The sequence below is a fragment of the Leopardus geoffroyi genome, chromosome X (genome assembly GCF_018350155.1).
Source record: "Leopardus geoffroyi isolate Oge1 chromosome X, O.geoffroyi_Oge1_pat1.0, whole genome shotgun sequence".
NCBI classification, from domain to species: Eukaryota; Metazoa; Chordata; class Mammalia; order Carnivora; family Felidae; genus Leopardus; species Leopardus geoffroyi.
Genome location: NC_059343.1, coordinates 113,470,119 through 113,492,686, shown reverse-complemented (window position 1 = coordinate 113,492,686; position 22,568 = coordinate 113,470,119). Strand labels below are relative to the sequence as shown.

Sequence of the window (22,568 nt, the reverse complement as noted above, 5' to 3'; positions counted from 1 at the left end):
AAAAGAGATCCCTCTGGGGTGCCTGGGTGGCTCAGTTGGTTAAGCGTCTGACTTCGGCTCAGGTCATGATCTCACATTTCGTGAGTTCGAGCCCCGTGTCAGGCTCTGTGCTGACAGCTTGGAGCCTGGAGCCTGGTTCGTATTCTGTATCTTCCTCTCTCTCTGCCCCCTACCTGCTTGCTTTCTCTCTCTCTCTCTCTCTCTCTCTCTCTCTCTCTTTCTCAAATATAAACTAAACATGGAAAAAAGAGATCCCCCTCATGTTCGCTTACCATTTTTATGAGCACATATTCTTTTCCTTTTAACCTGAGAGTAGCAATTCCAGAAACAGTGTGCCTCAAGTAGCATAGTGTTCAGAGAAGTTTCTGTTGTAACTGTGTGTTAAAATGTTACTGACTGCATTTCCCCATATTAGGAATTTAATTTTATGAATAACCATAGAAACGCCTTCAAACATTATGATTTAAAGTTTGTCACGTAGTTAATTTAGAGGTTCTCAACTTTTGGTGGGGGGGGGGGGATTATATCCGGTTTGCTTCCTTTGGGTTGGTGATGTTTTTTGAGAATTTTATACTATCCCTTGAAATGATGGAGGACTCATTGGAGTCCCATAGAATGGAATTTTTATCGAACCTTTGATTTGCATGTAAGGAGTGAAAATTAAATTGAAATACTCGGGGGGTTTCCCCAGACGTGGTTCTAACATAATCTCAGCTGTTTTACATGCATTTTGTGGCGATTTATGCTGACACAGTAAAGGCGAGGCGTAGTTGAATGAAATTTCCAGAAATTTCAGTCTAAAATCCTGTTTTAGACGAAGCTGTTAGCTGAAATAAGGACTCTGGTGGGTTTCTGTTCTTTGCCTGCCGAATCTGTGGATGGTCAGACGCTGGAAAATCACTAGAGCCTGGGCAGGCCAGTCAGTCGAACTTCTCCCTTTCAGCCTGCAGGTGGCAGTATCATACCAGAAATGCGCCTGACAATGGGCCATGAGGTCTAAGGCTTTAAAATTCATGGCGTGTTAGCACCTGGTGAAAAATGCAGTAATGTATTATCTGAATTTGGATATAGAGGCAGACCCCCACCTTGATGTGTCCCCATATTTACATATATTTGAATGGCTGCCCCAGTCTTTTGTTATCCCCTGGTTGAGGTCTTTTGGGATTTCCCCTCTCTCTCCCCTTCAGGCTTATTACTGAAGCTCTTCCTTCTTCCTGGGATTAACCTCTCCCTTACAAAAATACCCACTTCTCTCCCGCGCTCTGGTGTGGCTCCCATCCTTTTGACGAGAGAGAGGGGCCCGGATTTAAAGAGAGAGCCAGGAGATGGGAGAATGAGCGCTAAGACAGGTCTGAACCCTACCTACTTCTGTCTCCATTGCAGCGACAAACACCGCTGGGCCCTTTCCCTCTTGTGAGTTTTCACCCTCTGTTTACCATGTTGTCAGCAACAGAAGACTTTGAGAAAAACCCAAAGAACTGTGTTGTGTGTTTGCTTCGGGACAAGGAGCGTTGGGAACATTCTGAAAGTAGCTTCTGTTCCGTTTGTGTCTTTGAGGAACCGGGGAAGGGGTCAAGTGAGACTGGTCAGAAAAAAAAAGTGGTGGGAACAGAAAAGAAGCAGACAGCCTGGTCTGTGGGACGAGGTGAATGAAAAAGGAATAATAGGGATCCACCCAGCCCAGTTGAGTGGCATCCCTGGGATCTTCCGCTGGCCAGACTCCACACCCCCACCCCGGGGCCTCCAACAGAGTGATTTCCATGAAAGGGGAGTGGGAAGGAGGGGGCTGTGGAGGGGAGATCTCTGGGGCGCCTGGGTGGCTCGGTCAGTGAAGCATCCGACTTCAGCTCAGGTCATGTTCTCACGGTTCATGGGTTCGAGCCCCACGTCGGGCTCTGTGCTGACAGCTGAGAGCCTGGAGCCTGCTTCCATTCTGTGTCTCCCTCTCTATCTCTGGCCCTCCCCTGCTCACATTCTGTCTCTGTCTCAAAAATAAATAAATGTTAAAAAAAAAAAAAAAAACAAAGTAGAAATCTCTGCAAAGATTCCACAGAAACACTCTTATATGATGTGGTTAAGCTCTGTATAGGTACTATAAGGTAAGATCGTTTTCTGGAGCTTTCCAGCCCAACCCAGAACGTCCCAGAGCCCCATCCACCATGCATTCTGTGAGGTACACTATATGTTGAGTCTAAAACAGCTTCCATACCTTGACAACTGCTTGTGTTTTATAATATCACGTGTACAGAACATGTTAAGCTTGAAAAACAAGTCAACCCATTGACATTTCCAATAGGCTGCATAAAGTTAAAAACTGCATTTTCAAGACAGCTTGTTCTTTGGTATCACAATATATATTTGAGTGTTTCATTTTTGTATAACAATATTAATTTGTGCATTAAATTTATCGGGCTAAGTAAAATGTGCCTTTTAGGACCTATTAATTGTAATGGGCAGTGGCTTTATTAAGACCATTTTGTTCTTCCGTTGCACTCATCAAATGTTCATTTCTTCCTGATAGCCGATGATCTCATGTTAAATGGAAAAAAATTTTTAATTCTCTTATAATATTAAGCAAGCCTAGAAGTTGGAATGCTGCACAGAAAGTAATAACAAAGTACATGCTAACATTTGCTTTTAATTGTTGTAACCCCTGTATCAATTAGAGTTAGAATATTGAGGATGCGGGCAATTCTGTAGTCACAGAAAGACTTGTTTACCACATTGAAAAGAAATTAGGAAAGTGATTTTCTCTAAATTACATTTCTTCTCAGATGCATTCTCCACATTCAAGTTATTTTCCTATTTATATTTTTTATGTAATGAATTTTTAAACCTCCTTGTCCACTTTGGGCTCTTGGTTGGAAACTTAACATCAATTGAGTTTCCATTAAGCTGGAAATCACAGCTTAATGGTAGTTTTTAAAGATGTGATTTTAGCAAGGTATTTGCCTTGGCATAGTAATAATAGTAATAAAGATGCATTTTCGGGCTGAAGTTTACAAAATACTTTTCCGTACAGAGGCAGTGTGGCATCATGGGAAGACTTGAGGCTCTGACCTCAGACCTGGGCATGAACCCCAACTTAGCTACTTACTTAGGAGTACTCTCTCTTCCTGAATCTCAGGTTTCTCATCTGTAAAATGAGGATAACATCTGTTTTGAAGTGTCGGCATCCATATTAAATAAGAATGAATGTGTGCAAAGATCTTAGCATGAAACAGTAGCCTTCTAAACCCCAATACTGAATCTTCAGAATTTTAGTAGGAAGTAGGTTTTTTTTTTGTTTGTTTTTATCTTTTTTTTTTTTTTTAAGTTTCTTTCTTTATTTTGAGAGAGAGCGTGAGCGGGAGTTGGGGAGGGGTGGAGGGAGAGAGGGCGAGAGAGAATCCCAAGCCCGCTCCTCACTGCCAGCGCAGAGCCCGACTGCGGGGCTCAAACTCACGAACTGTGCGATCATGACCTGAGCTGACACTGAAAGTTGGACGCTGAACTGACTGAGCCACCCAGGCCCCCTTGGTTTTTTGTTGAAAATGTTTATTTATTTGAGAGAGAGAGAGAGAGAGAGAGAGAGCGCGCGCGGGCTAGTGGGGGAGGGGCAGAGAGAGAGGGGGGACAGAGGATCCAAAGGGGGCTCTGTGCTGACAGCAGCGAGCCTGATGCGGGGCTCCAACTCATAAACCGAACAGTTACTCACGAACCAAACCATGAGATCATGACCTGAGCCTCAGTCGGGCGCTTAACCGCCTGAGCCATCCAGGCGCCCCTAGGAAGTGGGTTTTATCTCTGTTGTACAGATGAGTCAGCTGAGGCTAGGTAAGCGATCCAGGGTGACCAGACCTGTTTTATGACTGCAGGTCAGGGTACTTCTCTCCTCTCAGGGGCTTCGGGGGCCAGACTGCAACAACCGATGACAGTACTCGGTGTGGATTGTCAGGTGTGACCTCTCCCATGCGATCCAGCTTCCGTTAAGGCAGTGACTCCCAGCCCGTTTTCCCTGCACGGCATGTTCCTGGGACATCAGCTGAAACGCCATCCTTTTCTCTCTCACTCACAAAAGCCCAAGGAGGGAGGGTGTCTCTTAACAGGGGTGACCTGCCATGCACCCCCTCCCCAAGTTTCCTCGAACACAAGGAAGTAGGTCATTCTGTAGGAGAAGGTTCCTGATCGAGGGTGATGAGAAAGATTGGTGGGACCAGTAGGAGTCTACAAAGTTGAGGCTTGGCTTTGGAGGCAAGCAGAGGTTCTTGAGTGAGAAAGGAAGAGGCTTGGAGCCGTGGTCTGCAGGACGGCTTGGAAGCAAAAAGGCCCGGAAGCCAGGAGACCAGTTGGGCTCGTGGAGTGAACCAGATGGGATGAAAGAAAGGTCCAAAGCAAGGCAGTGGCAGCAGGAATGCAAAGGAATAAACGCGAGACTGATTGGATACGCCCGGGCAAGCAAAGAGGTAAAAGGGGCCAAGTAATAAGCAGAAGTTTCAGAATAGGCTGGCAGGTAGGCAGTGGGTGTCCTTCTTTAATTTTATTTTGCATAAATGAATATTAAAATGATCTTTCAGCCCCAGGCCTCAATATCACGCCGGGGGAAAGGAGACGATCCAGACGGTGCAAAAAGGCAGACGAAGCACGAGCTTCCTGGGCACAGTTCACAACATATGAATGGCCTTTTTCTTTTTACCGAGTTGTTGCCTTATGGGAATTGTCTGTGTCGCCTGCTGCACTGGTTTCAGACCCTAGGCTCCGTGACTTTGTGGTTAGTCACACAAACACGCAGCTATCCGAATTTTCATCTTGATTCTGAACATTATGAGTGGGTGCCCGGTGATAGGGGGCATGTGGTGAGTCGCTACCCTGCGCCTTTGACCAGCCAATAACTTGAATGTTTGCGGCGACTGAGAAAACACTTTTTAAAACCGTATGTTGGGGCGCCTGGGTGGCTCAGTCGGTTGAGTTTCCCACTTCGGCTCAGGTCATGATCTCCCGGTCCGTGAGTTCGAGCCCCGCGTCGGGCTCTGTGCCTCCCTCTGTCCGCCCCTCCGCCACTTGCACTGACGTGAATGGGACAGCATTTGGATTAGCGCGACTAACTTCTATTTGGTTTTATATTGCATGAAATATAGGAAAATGATGCTTGGTTGACAATTCTTTGCATAGAACATGAAGCAATACCAAAGCCACGTTCGTTCTTTTTCTAGCGATGAGCTGGAACAATTTATGGAAAGTCAAGGTGCGTCCAGCCCAGGTATCCTCATTTTAACAACCAGCCTCAGCAAACCGTTCATGCGACTGGAAAAGTATGTTACTCTCTTGCAAGAGCTGGAACGCCATATGGAGGTAAGGGAAGGCCACGCATGGGCCTGTGCTCTGGAAGAAGCAGCCAGTCTCCTTCCAGACTAAGCTTGCCGAGGAATTCAGAAAAGGCCTGGGTTGCAAATTTTACCTGATTCAATCTTCCCGCTTCCCTGGGCTTCTAGTTTTCCTCATTATGCAGCAAGATAAGGGGAGGGGGAGCATTCCTCTATTTCCCCCTCCTGGAGATTTTTTTTAAAGTTTTACTTAGTTTATTGAATCTTCCCACTTTTACCGGGGTCTGATTGACAAATAAAAATTGTGTATATTTAGGTGGTACATTGTGAGTTTGAAAGTGTTACAATGTGATGGTTTAATATATGTATACATTGTAAAATGATTCCCAGAGCAAGTGAATTCACACCTCCATCACCTCCCAGAGAGGATGAGAAGAACACTCAGGATAGACTGTCAGTAAATTTCAAGTAAACGACACAGTGGTATAAACTGTGACCACCACGCTGCACATTAGATCCCCAGAATTTATTCATCTTTAAATTTTTTTTTCAACGTTTTTTATTTATTTTTGGGACAGAGAGAGACAGAGCATGAACGGGGGAGGGGCAGAGAGAGAGGGAGACACAGAATCGGAAACAGGCTCCAGGCTCTGAGCCATCAGCCCAGAGCCCGACGCGGGGCTCGAACTCACGGACCGCGAGATCGTGACCTGGCTGAAGTCGGACGCTTAACCGACTGCGCCACCCAGGCGCCCCAAGAATTTATTCATCTTATAACCAAAGGTCCCACCTCCTTCACTTCTCAATATTCATGATCGTTCCCCTTCTCGGTCCAGCCGCTTCTCTCAAGCCCATGCTAACCGGTTGACTTAGGTTTTCTTCATCTGTAGACGGCAGTTCAGTCAAAATCGACCGAGATCTTCCGTTGTTCCGGTATATGAACCAACCTGACTGTGGGAGACAAACAGAGCAAAACGTCAGAAAATAGAAATACCACTTTCACTATAGACAGGGGTCGATATCTCTACAGCCCTGTGATCACTCAGCTTTCTGACCCTGGATGACACTGGAAGATTCTGGTATTTCCTTAAAGATTCATAGACGGGTCCAATATTAGTTTATCTGTCTACGCATCGTAGATCTACACCAAAGTTCCCTCACATTTTTGTTTATCAACTTCTAGTTGGCTTGCCCCAGCCGTGGCATAGCTATAATCTTCTCTGAATAGTAAGGTTTGCACCGAGGCCTGATAACTGAATATTATTTCATTGCGAGGCCCAATCCTTTTCCTAAAAACCAATCAACAGGGATAGCTTCTAGAATTGTCCTTGTGCCATCGAGCATGGGCGCCGGAGGTGGTGTGGGTGGGAGAGGAGGGCCCTCTGGGGGAGGCTGCATTTACCCTAGTTGCTCTTCCTGTGTCTGGGGAAAGGTTTTGAGGTTTTAAAGGGCTTGATTATCTTTAAAGAAAAAGGTTGCACACTGCCGGTCTCGTCAGCATTTGTAAGGATTGAAAGCATGTACTCTGAGCAAAACCACATTCTCAGGTTATCTGACCTGCCGGAAAGCTGGAGGCAGTGGGGAGCCCGTGAGTGAGTAAAGCCTGCCCGAGTGAAATTTCAGTTAGGGCTTGGGAAGGTGTTGACCTCTGGATGCCTTTCCAAAAGCTCGACCAGTTTGCCGGAACCGTTTGAGGTTTGCCCCTCCTTGCTTATCACAAAAATCCAGAAAACAGCAGCATCAGTTTCTGTTACTGCTCGGGGCTGAGGCACTAATATGCACTCCGTTTGAGGAGAAGATGGAATACAGCCTTGTTCCAAAGGTTAGGTGTACATATACCCCCAAGGTGAGGTACGCAGCTGCACCCCACGTGCCCCCCATGTTAGGTACACAGCTTCCCCAAGCATCACCCCTTTCCCTTCGTGGACAGTGACGAAGATGTGCGTCCCTTCAAGCAGTTTTTGAAGCTGTCCACTCTTCGGGGTTGTAAGTACCATGGAATTGCGGACCACACGGAAGAACCTCGCTTGCAAAAGAACACACGGTATGAAGCTTGGAATCGTTTTCCCCGTCTGCCACGTTGAACCCGCCGAAAGAAAATGGAGACGTTTTAGGAAACGAGATTGGATTGATTTTTCTCCGACCACTCCTCTGTTTCCGCAACTCCCTACCTCTGGTCACTTATTAACAACATGGCCTGACGATCCCCCCCCCACCAACTAATGGTTATTTCTTATCTCAAGTATAGCAGCAAAAGGGGAAACGAGAGCTCTGGCCCCCATAACCGCACCTAGTGTGTTGTTGCCAAACCCATGATGTGTTACCGGCTGTCTTAATTTCTTGCTCGCCTGATAATCGGAGGTGCTGAGATTCCAAAGGCTCAAGTGCTGTTGTGTTATGTAATCTTTAAATTTGTGTTACCACCGCCACAACGGGGATCTAGAACGGTTCCGTCATCCCCTCGGATTTCCTCTCTCTTTGCAGCCGCAACCCTCCTCCCACCCCTAACCCCTGGCGACCACTGATCTGTTCTCCTTTAACATTGTTTTACAATGTATTCCTTTACTAGGATACGCATCCAGATCATCAGGATATTCTGAAAGCAATCGTAGCATTCAAAACTCTCATGGTAGGTGATGCTCTCAAATTATAATTCTCCGTTGTGTATGCGTTGTTCGTAAAAGAGTGATTTGTGTGTAACGTCTCTTTCCCAATGCAAAGGTCTTTACAGTGGAAACAATAAGCTTTGGCGACAGTATCGCAGTGATTGTTTCATTTAATTTTGTCTTCCAAAAATCATGCTTACCTATGAAAGGTTGCCAGGCCGAGGGTATAAAGCACTCACATTTGAAGTCTCTGCCACATTAAGCATTGTTGTGTAGGTGGGGGGTTTCCTTTTGTCTCTTTGTCTTTACCCCCGTGTCGTTCACCTTGTGTCTGTGCAACTTGTCACTCACTGATTGCCATCGGTGCTGGATTCATCTATTTATGCCAAAGGGTGTGAGTTTTACTCTTTGCGTATGAAAAAGAAATCCTTCATCAAATCTAAAAGGAAAAAAACCTACTAAAATGCAATTGTTTTGTAATCTTGTATCTGGAGCATGATTGTTAATGTCTTCTTGAACCCACTGATGTAAAAGCACTTGGTGGCCTTTTAGGAGAAAACAAAGCATCACTTTGGGTGATTGATTAAGGTTAGCTTCATTCTAGACATTTCTTTTTTTTTTTTAATTTTTTTTTCCAACGTTTATTTTATTTTTGGGACAGAGAGAGACAGAGCATGAACGGGGGAGGGGCAGAGAGAGAGGGAGACACGGAATCGGAAACAGGCTCCAGGCTCTGAGCCATCAGCCCAGAGCCCGACGCGGGGCTCGAACTCCCGGACCGCGAGATCGTGACCTGGCTGAAGTCGGACACTTAACAGACTGCGCCACCCAGGCGCCCCTCTTTTTTTTTAATGTCTATGTATTTATTTTGAGAGAGAGAGCAAGCAAGCAGGGGAGGTGCAGAGAGAGGGAGAGAGAGAGAATCTCAAGCAGGCTGTCAGTGTGGGCTCGAACCCACGAACGGTGAGATCATGACCTGAGCTGAAACCAAGAGGCAGACGCTTACCCTAGTGAGCCACCCAGGTGCCACCATTCTAGACATTAATGTAGCATTCCAAGGGATTGGGATCCATGGTTAGTTGTCGGTTCTTGCTATAAGGTTGTGATGCAACATTCGCCATCACCTCATTTTTATTGCTGTTGAAAGATCAGTACCTGATGCGTCCATAGGTAAACAGCAAGTTGAAGTCCAGAGTAAGGTATTACATTAAATACCTTTTGTTGTCATAGGTCACAAACAGTTTAATCTTGGCAGTTTTACATGGCATTTATTACTATTTGGGTCCCTTTTATTTTGTCCTACGTAAATTGAATATAAAATTCCTTTTGAAAACAATATTTCTTTCTGACCGTAGTACATGTTGTGAAGCTTGCTTTGATGGTTCTAGTATATTTATTCCCACTTTAGATGCTTCAGAAACATGTGTCCAGTGAACTGATTTCTTCAAGTTTCCATTTAGCCGAAAGGGGCAGCAGAGATTTTATGGAAAACACAGCCCCCAAGGAACTGTGACGTTTATTTGGAAACAGTAACATAACTAACCATATGCTTATTTTCATATTCAATTTGGAGTAAATGCTGTTACATTTTTTAACAAATGTGTAAATACTGTTAAAAATTATTCTAAGATGACTTCACATTTTCTGAAACAGTGATCTATATCTATCTATATGTAGATAGATAGATAGATAGATATAGTATTCATACCCCACATTTTGTTTCCTGGTTTGTATTTTCACTTTGTATTCATAAAATTCAGTTGTATCTCTTTCTTACAATTCTTTTAGGAACAGAATTAATGTAGTATTTTTTTCTCCATACCAACCTACTCCCAGTCCCTAAACAAAGTATAGGCAGTGCCTCTGTTTTGTGGTAAGGTCTATTTGATTCACTGCGGCAGGAGAAATTTAGTTTTCCCTTTTTCTAGAGCCCCTGGAGTCATTTTGTGTTTGTTTGCTTTAGTAAGCTGTCGCTTGGTTGGAAACTGAGCATGTGTTAGGAAAATAAAACGGCTTGGTGACGAGCTGGAAAGGAGCTAGCGCAGGGACCCCAGCCAGCCACTCGTCTCCTCATACACCTGCGGTGATGGAGAGGCAAGCCCGTTCTGCCATTTTGTCTTGCCGTTTTGGCACGGCGAAAGGTAGCCCTTCCTCGCAAAACCTCTGGGGGCCCCAGGCTAGAGCTTCAGGGCCGTGGGTCTCTCTGTCCGTGAGGAACGGATCTGGTGATGGGATTCGTGGTGAGGAATCAGGACGCTGTGGAAATCTGAGAGCCCAAAGCTTCCTCTAACTCTGCTCTTGTTTTCGGTCTGTTTCGCAAGAATTCCTCTTCCAGTGTGTTCTGCTTTGGTTCCCTAGGGGCAGTGCCAAGATCTAAGGAAGAGAAAACAGCTGGAGTTGCAGATACTTTCTGAACCTATTCAGGCGTGGGAAGGAGAGAGTATTAAAACCTTGGGGAATGTTCTGTTTATGTCACAAGTAATGGTGCAGTACGGAACATGTGAGGTAAGAGGTTTCACAGCTCAACGCCATTGCTGCCATCTTTCTTCTTGTTCTTCTTTGATTCGTTCGTCCGTCCAGGCCAGGCTGCTCGAACGTGCCGGGAAACCGAGTGCCTCTTCTTTGCCCCACACTCTGCTAGGTGCTGTGGGAGAGAGGAGGAGAGACCACACGATGAGCCGTGCCTTAAAAACAGATGAAAACACCGGCTGTGGCCAGAAAACGAACCCAGCTAGTCAGTGTAGATGGTGCGCCTCCACAGTGGGTTGCACGGAAGCTCAGAGAAGGGAGAGAGCAAGGAGGCCGTGGAGAGGGGACTCGAGGAGGAGGGCCACGAAGGGAAAAGGCGAGCATGTCGTGAGGTAGAGGTCATTCTTATCTCAGGAGAGAACAGGAGCGTGGCCTTTTGCTGCAGGAAGGCGAGGAAGCCGGTCTCTCGGGAGCAGAGGAAGTGTGTTGGGAGAGGGAAAGCCATGGAGCGAGACAGAGTCAGGTTATGAGAACGCTGGGCGTCAGGAAAGAGTCGTTCAGATCCACCCAGCGGGCAACAAGGAACTGTTAGAGGCTCGAGTAGTAGAGACACGGGAGCAAAGGGGTGTTTATGATACTTAACCTGACTGGCACGTATGTCAGGTAAACAGAAGGACCAGCTGGGTTGGCAAGTGAGCAGTACCCCCGCCCCTTCCCCACGAAGCTGGCGGGGGCAGAAAATGAAACTTCAGGGCCAAATCTGAGCCCCATTTAGGAGGGAAAGCCGATAGGAAGCAGTGACCTATGGGCTGGAGGAGATGATGGCTGCCATCTTAGACCTGTTAACTTCCAAGTGACCGTGGGTCTCCAGGGGGAGATGTCTTGTGGGTGGCCATTAAAACAGTAGAGAAACGTGGGTGGGAGGTCAGAGTTAGAGGCAGGGATTTAGATGTCCCTGACAGATGTGCCTTCCTAGGAAGTAAGTATCCAGAGAGAAGCACGGAGGGCTGAGATGGAATAGGTCTTTTAGGAAGGGGGCAGTCCAGCGAGGGGGGGAAGGTTGGTTATGTCACCTGGCCTGATTTATCGGCTGTTAGAATTGCCTTCCCCGTCCCCAGACATCTTCCTATACTCCCTGGCAGGTCTCTGTCAGAGATTCATTACTTTGGGTTAATAAGCAATCTCATTCAAGACGCAGATACCCTGGGGAAGGTTGGTGGGTGCTGCAGAAGGTTCAAAGGTCAAGCAGTATGGAGACCAAGAAGAAGCCATCGGATTTTGCTAGAAGGCAGTTATTGATGGCTCGGAGACAGCGGTGGGGCTGCAGTTAGGGAGGAATCAATGAGAAAAATGAAGGCAGCAAGTCATTTGGCCATAAAATACCGAGAAACAGGGTACTGACATACCTCGGGAGATCCTGGGGGTTTGGTTCCAGAGCGGTCTCTCGGTGTGTATAAAAGTTATCTCTACGCTACGCAGTGGTTTATTAAGTGTGCAGTGCCATGTAGTCTACCAAATGGGCCTACCTTAATCAAAAATCCTTTATTGCTACAAAGTGCTAAGCATCGTCTGAGCTTTCCGTGAGTCATAATCACCGATCGCAGATCCCCATAACAAACACAGTAATAATGAAAAAGCTTGAAATATGGCAACGATTACCCTAACACGACAGACATGAAGCGAGCAAATGCTGCCGGAAGCATGGCACTTACACACCTGCTCCACGCAGGGATGCCACAGGCCTTCAGTCTGTTAAAGAACACGACTACCTGTGACGCGCAATGAAGTGAACCGCAAGAAAACAAGGCAGGCCTGTATTATATCGAAGGCGCCACAGGGGCCCGGGAAGGCCTGTTAGGACAGGAGATGTGCGGATGTTAAAGGCAAAAGAGGAAAAGCTCATTAAGCAGGCGACGCTGCTGGAAGGAGGAAGAGGAGATTAAGTGTCTGTAGAAGGGCATGGAGATAATCGGAGCTAACATGGCTGGACATGGAAGCCGAATGTAATTAAAAAAAAAATTTTTTTTAATGTTTATTTTTGAAAGAGAGAGAGAGAGACAGAGACAGAGACAGGGAGACAGACACGGGGAGACACAGAATCCGAAGGAGGCTCCAGGCTCTGAGCTGTCAGCACAGAGTCCGATGCGGGGCTCGAACTCACGAACCGTGAGATCGTGACCTGAGCCACCCAGGCACCCCTGGATGTAATTTTTTTCGCACCTACTACATGCGCATCTGTTTCTAGAGTTCAGAGAAGCCCTCATGTGCAAAATGTCCCTTGGTGCCATTTTCAAAAGGTATTTATTTCTTTGTTTCACATGAGTACGATAGTTTTCATGTTCTTACTGATTAAAAGTGATTTTATGGATAAGATCTTAACACACATGCCAGAGCAGAATACATTTCCTATTTCAGGCTTTCCTACCTGAAAGCCCCTTCTGTTTTGCTACTTTTCAGAGTAAAATCATTTTCATTTTGTGAACCTAGAGACTTGTGCTTTGGCTACAGCTTGCGTAGGAAGGGCATTAACTGTGGGACTGCTCAGGCATACATACCTGGGAAACAGGCACGTTATTTGTATTGAACCGTTATGTATAGGAAAAACCGTGGCTTTATATTCACTTCGAAGTCGAATTCAACCAGTCTTGTGCTTTTAAGTTGGGTATCTTTTTTTAAAGGTCACTGTACATGTTTTGTTGCCTTCGTGACTCCAGAAATTCTTAACAAACAAAACGTCCACTTTCTGTCCTCCACTTAATATTTTCCATTTCACTTTAGGAAAAAGAGGAGCGGTACCTCATGTTGTTTTCAAGTGTCTTGATAATGTTATCTGCAAGTCCTCGGATGAGTGGCTTTATCTATCAGGTCAGTAGATTTCATATAAAACAAACAGCAGGACCCAGAATGAAAACAGGTTTGCATCCCGTTGCAATATCTGCTCTATGGCACTAAAAGCTCCAGCCAGAAAATGCAGAATGTCCTGACCCTTTGTTGTAATTATACAGCTTATAAGAGCAGATGTTCCTTAGATGGAAAACCTTTGTATTGCTGTAATGAGTTTATCTTGAACGTCCATCGTGCTGGCTGTGAGCTAGGTTACGAATGTTCCGATAGAAGTCCTTCCACTCGTTGGGAAATTAAACTTCCTTCAGTCCGCTCCCCAAATATGGAGTGCTATAAGTTACTGTTGCCTATTATAGCTGGCCTGGCAATGACTAATGTTCATGAAACTGGAAAAAAAAATTTTTTTTGAATCTTTACTCTGTTGACTGATTCTCCGGAAAATGTGTTAGAAAACAAGTAAGTCTGTTTGTAAAGCCTGACCGTATGGTTTAGGATGTGTTAGCAAAACACAAGCCACATTGCCCCCTTGCTTTCTCGTCTGATCACATTTGAAAGCAGGGAAGCATGCAGGCCAGAGAAATATGTCGAGCCCTGAATCAGCAGTGATTTCCGAGAGGGTCAGAAAATCTAATAGACGTAAGCCGGGGCACATCTAACCACAGAACTGATGGGAATGTTCCTTTTCTGATAGGGAAAAATACCAGTCGCGGGAATCGTGGTGACCAGATTAGATGAAATCGAAGGGAATGACTACACATTTGAAATCACAGGTAGGCACTCTTGTCTTTTTCAAGTAGCTACTTGAAATCCTTTTTGGAATGAAGTGGGATTCGAGTAAGTAAAAGCTACTGTTTTCTGCTCTAAGTCCGTGAGCAAGTTTTACCAGGCCACAGCAAGGTGTCTTCCATTTTCTGGGATAATTAGGGTCCGGCGACAGAACCAAGTCTCCTGGCCACTCAAAAGCCTCAGCGTGGCCATTGGTTTCAATCGTTTCTTGCGTCGGAGCTACTTGTTAGAACTAACAGAATGGACTGAGGCAGAGGCACAAATTGAGCAGGCCTGGTAAGGCCCGACCTTTTGGCCTACGGTCCCTTTTGCCAGGCCCGTGGGATTTCCATGTGACGGTTGCACTCTGCACCGAGAGGGCGCAGCAGCTCACGCTGGGATGGTGGCCCCGGGCCTTACCCCCTTCGTTCCCCAGTAGGGAGCCCGACATCGGATGTTGGCCTTGCTTCAGCAGGGGTTTCAACAGGGTGTGGACACTCATGGAAACAGACACCCCAGCCTTAGTTGCTCGACGTGCGTTTATGAATGAGGTGAACTCAAGGCCCTCCGTGTCTTTTGTCTCCAAATGCTCCCAATGGGGCAATGCAGGTAACCTAGTAGAGAGGACTGTGGTCCATTGCAACAACAGCCAGGACTTCCAGGAATGGCTGGAGCAGCTGTGCAGACTGATCAGGGGACCTGCCTCTTGCAGCTCATTATCCAAAACATCGTCGTCCTCTTCTGGTGCTCATTCCGTAAGTTGTCCACTTGTGCGGTCCGGGGACTACTGAGTCTCTCGTCACACCTGCCTGTAGAGGACTCACAAGAAGCAGTGAGCATGCCCTTAGTCTTTGGGTTGTCTATATTCGTAGGTCTTGAAGTACAGTTAAACCTCACTAATTCTGATTACTTGTGGAGGGAGGTCCATCCAAATTAATGAAAGGTTTTACGCAGAGGTGTGCGGCTTTGTCGGACGGTGTTGAGGAGCTCCTGCCAACTGCCCGCAAAGTTTTGTCTAATCAGAAGTCCCACTGAGATGTTTTAGCGGTAAACGAGATTTATTTTCTTTCACTTTTTTTTATTACATATAGTTTATCGTCAACTCGGTTTCCATTACAGCACCCAGTGCTCATCCCAACGGGTTAATTAGCAGCCGTTATTCTCCTATTCGTTGTGTGCTGAGTCAAAAAACAGATAGTTTACCTGCCCAAGTACTTCACGAATTTGGAATTCCTGGACTTGGAATTGATGAGATTTTACTGTACTTGTTGAGTGAGAGCGAAGATTGCAGTGCTGTTAACACTCCAACCGGTGATGCCAAAATTCCAGTCTCAGGCACTGTGCGATCTGGTGGGAAGAACAAGGGCTCCGGCATCAGATCTGAGGTCAAGTCTTGGCTTTGTCAATTGCCAGCTAGTTAGTTACTTCGCTTCGCTAAGGTTTGTCGTAGGCAGTTCTGCTGAGATAACCTATTTCAGCACCTGATAGAGGGCCAAGCGCCCGACTGAAGCCATCCAGTGCTGACTCCACTCTCCTCTCTTATGAAGGAAAGCCACCCCTGACTTTAGTGAATCAAATTCCAGAAGAGAGAGGGAAGACAGGCCCGTAGGATGTTGAGTCGCTTTTGTGCCGTTCCTTAGAGACCCCATCATCTGGACTTTTGTTTTCCCACCTTTCCTTTCCTGTGGTTGGCACAAGGTCGGGTTCAGGTGGCAGATCGCCAGCATCTCATCAGACATTTTCCCAGTCTTTTAGCTCTACCGGACAGCCCCGAGGACCCTTGGAGCCTCCTCAAATTATAAAACCGTGGAGTTTAAGTTGTCTACGACCCGCACCTCCACTTAGACCATCAGCAGCACTAGGTTATAAAGAGGTAATTTTGCTACATATGGTATAAAATGTGTCTGTCAAGCTAATGTCACAGCTTATTCCGAAGAGTTCTGTGGGGATGTGCTAGAATTTATGCTAGGTGATACATGTCAGTCAGTCGTGAATCGTAAGACTCGGGGATGTTTTTATTTCTTAATTCTCCATTTCCCCATTGTCCCTGTGCAAATATTTATCCAGAAGGGTTTATGTGCACTGCCTCGGTTCCCCAGTCCCTTCCTGATAATTGTATATAATGTCCACACACCTTAAACAGAAGCCACTTCCTTGGAGTTCAGTTTGCGACCAAGCAGACCCAGTTCTGCATTTTGGATCATTTTGATCTATTAAAGCCAAATCAGGAAAGTCTTATGGGACCAAGCCATAAGTCTGAACTATGAGAGTCTGGACCTTCTGCTGCAGTTGGAAAGGGAAAAGAATTTAATGAAAAGAGTGTCTTTTCAAGTGAGGCTTCTAAGCAACATTGGATATTTGGGTAGTGTGGGGACTTCAAGGTTCTTTCTATTTTTTTCCTGAAAGTCGCAGTCAGGAAATGTCAGTCACTGGCTTCTGTAACTGTGTGGAGTGTTAGTTTTTCCATGCAAACGCTGTTTTGTTTTGTTTTGTTTTGTTTCCCTAAGATGTTAATCATCATTTCAGCTTTCGGTAAAGAGCCTCATTTATAAGTAACTGTTCTTTAACCAGGTCTTCCTGAGTGAAGGTTTAAGATCGTGGTGGTTATGAGACGCATCTTAGAATTAGGGAGCAAAGACAGCATATATCGCCATGTCGACTGTGTGTTTTGATGCGCGACACAGATTTAGCTCAATCTCAAGTTTGTTTTGATTTCAAACACTGTGCTACTGTCTCGATTAATTGTTGCCTCCGAGGGCGGTAAAAATAGAGCGGTATTGACACCGGAGGAATTTTTGATCGTTTCAACTGGGCATGACAGGAGAAACAATGCCGGAGCTGAATCCTTATTATGTACCTCTGTTCAGAATTGGGCCAGGAAACAGTCCCACAGGTTTGCTGTGGAAATCGCCCCGGGAAAATCGTAGTTATCTGGGTCCCCTTTTTAACGATCGCTATTTTGTAATTGTCAGTTCCTAAGTTCGAATTCAGGTGAGCCTGGAAGGGTCCAGTTAACTTAATCCTTCGCAGAACTAATCCATTAAAACTAAGGCATGATCACGTTGTTTCTGCTGGGAGAAGAGAGCTATTAATATACTCTTACCGTATAGTGTGTATTTCAGTTATTTTCAGTATTTGTTATTCTGCACAGAACTGTATTCCTTGGGCTTTCGCATGACAGTATTGCATCTGAGACTAATGCGGGAAACATGATGATGTTCTGTGTAATTGATGATGACACTAACATTTGACTGTTGTTTTAGAATGACTGATAAATGGATTTGATCATTATAACCATCGACCTCTCACGCTCATTTTCTCTTTCTTTACATATTCACTTTAGAGGATGTCTTATATCTTAAAGGTAAGGGTAGAACAATATCTTTGGCTTACAGTGGCCTCATAATGCTGTGCTGTCACCCCTGATGAATGAAGCTTTTCCTTTATGCTTGTTTTGTCCCTTGTTCTCATTGGTGGCTAAAGTACGAAGATGCAGTTCTGACATGTAAGTACTTTCTTCAGAAAGCAGCCTCTTGTGAAATCCACATGAAAATGTTGTCTTAGCCGCCTTGAAAATGCCTGTTTTCCTTGTGTCTTTTTGGTCAACGCTGTTTTTTCCGATCCTTTTTGTCACCTGTGAGTTTTCCATGTCCGTTTTCAAGTCTAAGTGGGTCGCTGTGGCTAAGTGGAAGCAATTAAATGCTTTTGTCCCATATATTTTAAGGTACTAATTAGGACCCACACATCACGTATATACCTTGCATGGGACATTGGGATAAGACGGTCACTAGGGTCTGAGATTCTCATCTCTTTGTTTGGATACCCGATAATGAGCACCGGTTACTTATCCGGCAAAAGCAAATTCAGTAACCCATGGCTCTTTTGTCTGCTAATTAAAAATACGGCTTTCTGTATGTACATTTAAGCTTCGGTCTACACCCATCGCTCCTGATGCCAAATTATTTATCAGGACATCCCTCATTTGGCTCTTCTGTCTGAGTTCAGGGAAATTATTTGGTCCCTTAATTTTCCCATCTGACAAATGGAAATTAATATTCTTCTTTGTGGGACTGTCGCTAAGGAAAATGTATTTAAAAAGCTTTGAAGCTCCTTGAAAAGCAGTATGTACCATATTAGTATTTACAACCGTTACTTGATTCCCTGGAAACCGTATCAGCGAGGACTATAAACCAAGTTAGGAATGCGGTTGTTTCCCTAGGATCTACACCCACTATTTTCTCTGCACACGGCACCCGTCCCTATGGCGATTGAGAGGCCAGTGTCGCTGCCTCTGTTTTATGGAAGCTTTTAGAGTTTCTTGGAGCCATTTTTTATTGTGTACATGATTAAACTTTGATGCCCTTTGGGGACTGTCAAAATAAGAGAGAGCCATTCGGTTTCATTTCATTTGCTCTTTTTAATTTGTCTTGGGGGGAGAATTTTAATTCCTAAACAAACCTCTGTCCTTACAGGAGTCTAGTAAAAGCCCCAAAACGATGAAGAAGTTTCTTCATAAAAGAAAGACGGAAAGAAAGCCATCGGAGGAGGAGTATGTGATTCGGAAAAGTACGTGTTTTGTACTTTTGGAAGGTCGGTTATGGATGAACTAGCAGAAGGATTTTTTTGAAAGCAGATGATTAGAGCAGTTTGTCCTCCGTACCCCCTGTTTCATGAAGAAAAAATGCATGCATTCAAGGGTTTGGTCACCTCTGAGATTTTTGAGTCAGCGGCCGCCTGTATGATTTCGTTTTGAATATTTTGCCCCACCTGGTTGAGAACCACTAAAGGGATCTGTTTGCTACGGATACATTTTTTCCCTTAGTTTCTGATGCCCAAGATATTTTCCTCTACCAGGATACACTAAATAGACCTGAAGGCTGAAATCCTTCCGGAAGGTTAATGCTCAGTGACGTTCTCTGAGTTAGCCGAGGAATCGGGCAGCTGCTACATAGAAGCAGCTGGATTCAGAGTCAGGCTGCAGAGTCAGGTCAGTCAGTGGATATGTATGTATTTGCCTCTGTGGCTGGGAACGAGGTCCTTTGGGACACACATGAAGGAGTAAGTGACGGATCACCAAGGGGTGACGGATCTGTGCGTCCCGGCCAAAAATACAGTCTGGAAAGATCTGCTGGACTCCAGCTTCTGCATCTACCCCACCCCACCCCCCACCGGGATGTGCGCATCCGCCCGCTAGCTAGCAGGGTTTCGCCCTCCAGTCATTTCAAGAATGAGTTGGAGGAGGAGAGGCAGGAGGGGGAATCAATGACTCTGCTGGCTGGTTGGAAAAACGGGTGAGGTCTATGGGGGAAAGCTTCCTAGAGAAGGGAAGCCTTGAAGTTTGAGGGAGAGGCAGGTTGTGGTATATATCGGATGAGAACTGAGGCTAGGGCTGTCATTGCGACCTCTAAGAGTCGAGTAAAAGCCCCAGGGCCGCCTGGGTGGCTCAGTCGGTTAAGCGTCCGACTTCAGCTCAGGTTGTGATCTTGAGGTTCGTGAGTTCGAGCCCCGCGTCAGACTCTGTGCTGACAACGTGGAGGGGACTCTGTCTTCCTCTCTCTCTCTGTGCCCCTTCCCCGCTCTCGCTCGCTCTCTCTCTCTCTCTCTCTCACACACACACACACACACTCTCTCTCTCTCTTTCTCTCTCTCTCAAAATAAACTTAAAACCAAAAGCCCCAAAGTGATGAGGACATTTCTTCAGGAAAGAAAATTGGAAAGAAAGCCACTGGGGGAGGAAGCTTTCCGGTCCGGGAGGCCAGTCCCTAGCAGTTGAGTGCAGTGCATGATTCTGAGGGTCCAGGGGCGTAGATGTCTCTGCAAACTCATTGGTAATTCAATCTCACAGGTACGGCTGCTCTGGAAGAAGATGCTCAGATCCTGAAAGTGATCGAAGCCTACTGCACCAGCGCAAACTTTCAACAAGGCCATGGCTCAAGTAGGTTCCCCCAAACCACTTTCTCTAATGAGCCCTGTTTCTTCTTTACTGCTCGGCGCCTCTTTGAAGAAGAGAAAAGCAGCCCAGCTGGGTTGCAGGGCGTGGAGAGCAGGTGACTTCGTGCGCCGAGGAGCAGCGAGCAGAAGAGCAGAACTGCATCTTTCCGATAAGGGGCTTTTAGCTGCCCGGCGGTTTGTTTACGCAGTGTTTTCTTTTCACCCGGAGAGAAAGAGACACGCAAGAGTAAAAAAGCTGGAGGTGATAGAAATGAAAACAAAAGAAGTTTTTTAAAAAGTCATTCTCCTTTGAAGTACGCAGATGCCTTCACCAGCACTAGTTAGGAATTAAAGAACCCAGAGAGTTCCTGTGCCTGTGAACTGATGCTAATCTCTTCTCATGGGCAGATTTGGAAAGGAAGTCACAATACTATCTCCGATCAGCTGCATATTTAAGCGAACAGTGCTTCACCAAGCTCAAGTTTCAAAGTTGCTCTGAAATTCTGGAAATGTAGCTGCTTAGCCGGGGCTGTTTGGAATGTGTGCAATTTACAGGGAGCTATCGGGGGAGGGTAATCCCCCCCCCTCCCCGCACCCCTCCCCCCAGCAACTTTCAGGCACCAAAGGAAAGCAAGCGGATGTTTTCTGATTGATCCTTGAGCTTTTTTTTTTTTTTTTTTTTCCAAACCGAGTCACATAGACACGAGTCTTCCGTGACTATAGGCGTTCAGGGGACCACAAGTGAGGTGTCTGCTGTCTGCATTTGCCTAAGACACGAGTGCTCCGTAACACAGCCACTGCCCAATCACTTGGGTGGGGGGGGGGGGGGAGGGGATCGCTTTGGTGGGTTGCCTTGACCGATGCCTTCGGAGTAACTTGTCCCTAAGGCTGGTGGGAGGAAGACGTTTGATGTCGAACTTGACACGTTTGACGGTGAAGGGAGGACTGTCACACCATCTAGTTCACAGACAAATCCTTGGGCATGGCCAGCTCTGAGGACAAGTTTCAAGGAGGCAGGAAAGGAAAGGGAGAGCAATGTCTGTCGTGAAAACTAGGAAAGCGAGGGGGACAGGGAGGCCCCAGAAGAAGGCTCCCTCGTGCAAAACCTGACCTCACCTGCTCCCCGAACCTGCTCTCTTCATGTCGACAGTGTCTGTAGATGTGTCACAGGGGCAGGCAGGTGTTGTGGCCTAAAGAGTCACGTTTCCGCCCCTCCTGCCCAGCCTGCCCCTGACACGTGGCAAGCGTCTAGCATCATGGTGACCTCCCATCCTCTGTCCCTCTCCGGCCAGAAGTCGTGCTTCCCTGGAAATGACTGCTGTTGTTTCCTGCTGCATTTAACCGATCAGTCAGTCGGTCCGCTGTCTCCTTATTAGGCACCTACCAAGTGCTGGGCCCCGTGGAAGGCAGACACAGGGCCACCTCAGCAAAGGGGAGGCAGTGAGCACTCATGACTTGAAGGAATTAGGCTTCGAGGAGAGGACGCCAGTGGCTCAGGGAGACGGAAGTTTAAGGGCTTGAACTCTGAAAGGAAGGATCCGGAAGTGAGGGGGAGGTTGGACATACAGGGGAGCTGTTTGGCCAGGTCCCTTGTCTGTTCCGTCACCTCTTCTGTCCCAGAGCCTCGGGGCAGTCTGAGCAGAGCCCTAAGGATGCCCACATCTTTGAGCTGATGTGATAATCCCCAACCCCCGCTCTACCCTTGACCAAAATGGCCTTGACTGACTGAACGCACCCCACCCCGGCCCCCCGCTTCGAGACTGAATCGGTGTATTTGGCCGTTTCCTCCATCGGGAAGGTGTAGTCACCAAATGTTGGGTGACTGCTCTCTGGGGTGCAAGGCAGCAGCATGCCATCCACAAAGACCCCTCGATGACAACAGTGGAAGGGGCCAACACCTAGAATAGCCTCCAGTAACTGTCCCCTTTCCGCCCTCTCTCAATCCTTGTTTGTAGGTGCTCGCAAAGATTCGCTTCCACAGGTCTTACTCCCCGAGGAAGAGAAGCTCATCATTGAAGAAACCAGGAGCAACGGCCAGACCATCATTGAAGAGAAGTGAGTAGAGCAGGCTGCTGTTTCTGATCTGCCTGGGGGCCGGAAAGAAGGTTCTGGCAGGGCAGTGGGTCTCTTGCAAAGCCTGCACCGAAGGATGGTCCGTCCTTCTCTGGGAATATAGCCCTCTTTGCTCTCATGCAGTTGGGAGCGGTGGGAGGGCTGCCCCCCCCCCAGCAAAGGGAAGGGGGAAAGGGAGGCCAAGCGGGCAGAACTCTCTGCTTGGTGGCTGCCCCTGGGATCAGCTCCCTCATACGGTACGGTGCTTCAGGGCACACAAGAATAGCACTCTAGATGAATCTAGATGGCGCTGGGGAAGGCCACAGCACCGATTTCCCTGCCCAGATGGATGCTTCTCATGCATACTGAGTCAAACACTGGACTTTCACACACTTGACCTATTTGGAATCCTACAGAAACCCAGTGAGATAAGCTTTATGTTCACCACTTCTATAGGCGCGGAAGGTGGGGTTCAGGGAGATGATGTCCCTGGTCTACCTTTGCACGGTAGTGAGGGTGACCTAACGGGCGAGAATCGGGTTAAGTACCCATGGGCTCATAAAATAAACACAAAGTGGCCAGCCAAATGGTTTGTTTA

General features: G+C 46.6%; 1 protein-coding gene across 9 annotated transcripts in view; it reads left to right on the top strand.

The window, feature by feature from the left end:
• Window positions 1-22,568, top strand: part of ARHGEF6 (Rac/Cdc42 guanine nucleotide exchange factor 6) — a 101,546-nt gene that overhangs the window by 74,857 nt on the left and 4,121 nt on the right. For 5 of the 9 annotated variants that reach the window (XM_045472001.1, XM_045472004.1, XM_045472007.1 and 2 more), the window contains 11 exons: window positions 5,193-5,331; window positions 7,873-7,932; window positions 10,268-10,414; window positions 13,157-13,243; window positions 13,914-13,992; window positions 14,597-14,742; window positions 15,735-15,860; window positions 17,331-17,351; window positions 18,460-18,553; window positions 19,833-19,922; window positions 21,874-21,973. In XM_045472001.1, the coding sequence (XP_045327957.1) occupies window positions 5,193-5,331; window positions 7,873-7,932; window positions 10,268-10,414; window positions 13,157-13,243; window positions 13,914-13,992; window positions 14,597-14,742; window positions 15,735-15,860; window positions 17,331-17,351; window positions 18,460-18,553; window positions 19,833-19,922; window positions 21,874-21,973 (1,089 nt within the window). The remainder of the gene's footprint in view (window positions 1-5,192; window positions 5,332-7,872; window positions 7,933-10,267; window positions 10,415-13,156; window positions 13,244-13,913; window positions 13,993-14,596; window positions 14,743-15,734; window positions 15,861-17,330; window positions 17,352-18,459; window positions 18,554-19,832; window positions 19,923-21,873; window positions 21,974-22,568) is intronic. The other 4 variants (XM_045472000.1, XM_045472009.1, XM_045472002.1 and 1 more) reach the window with 3 other exon arrangements.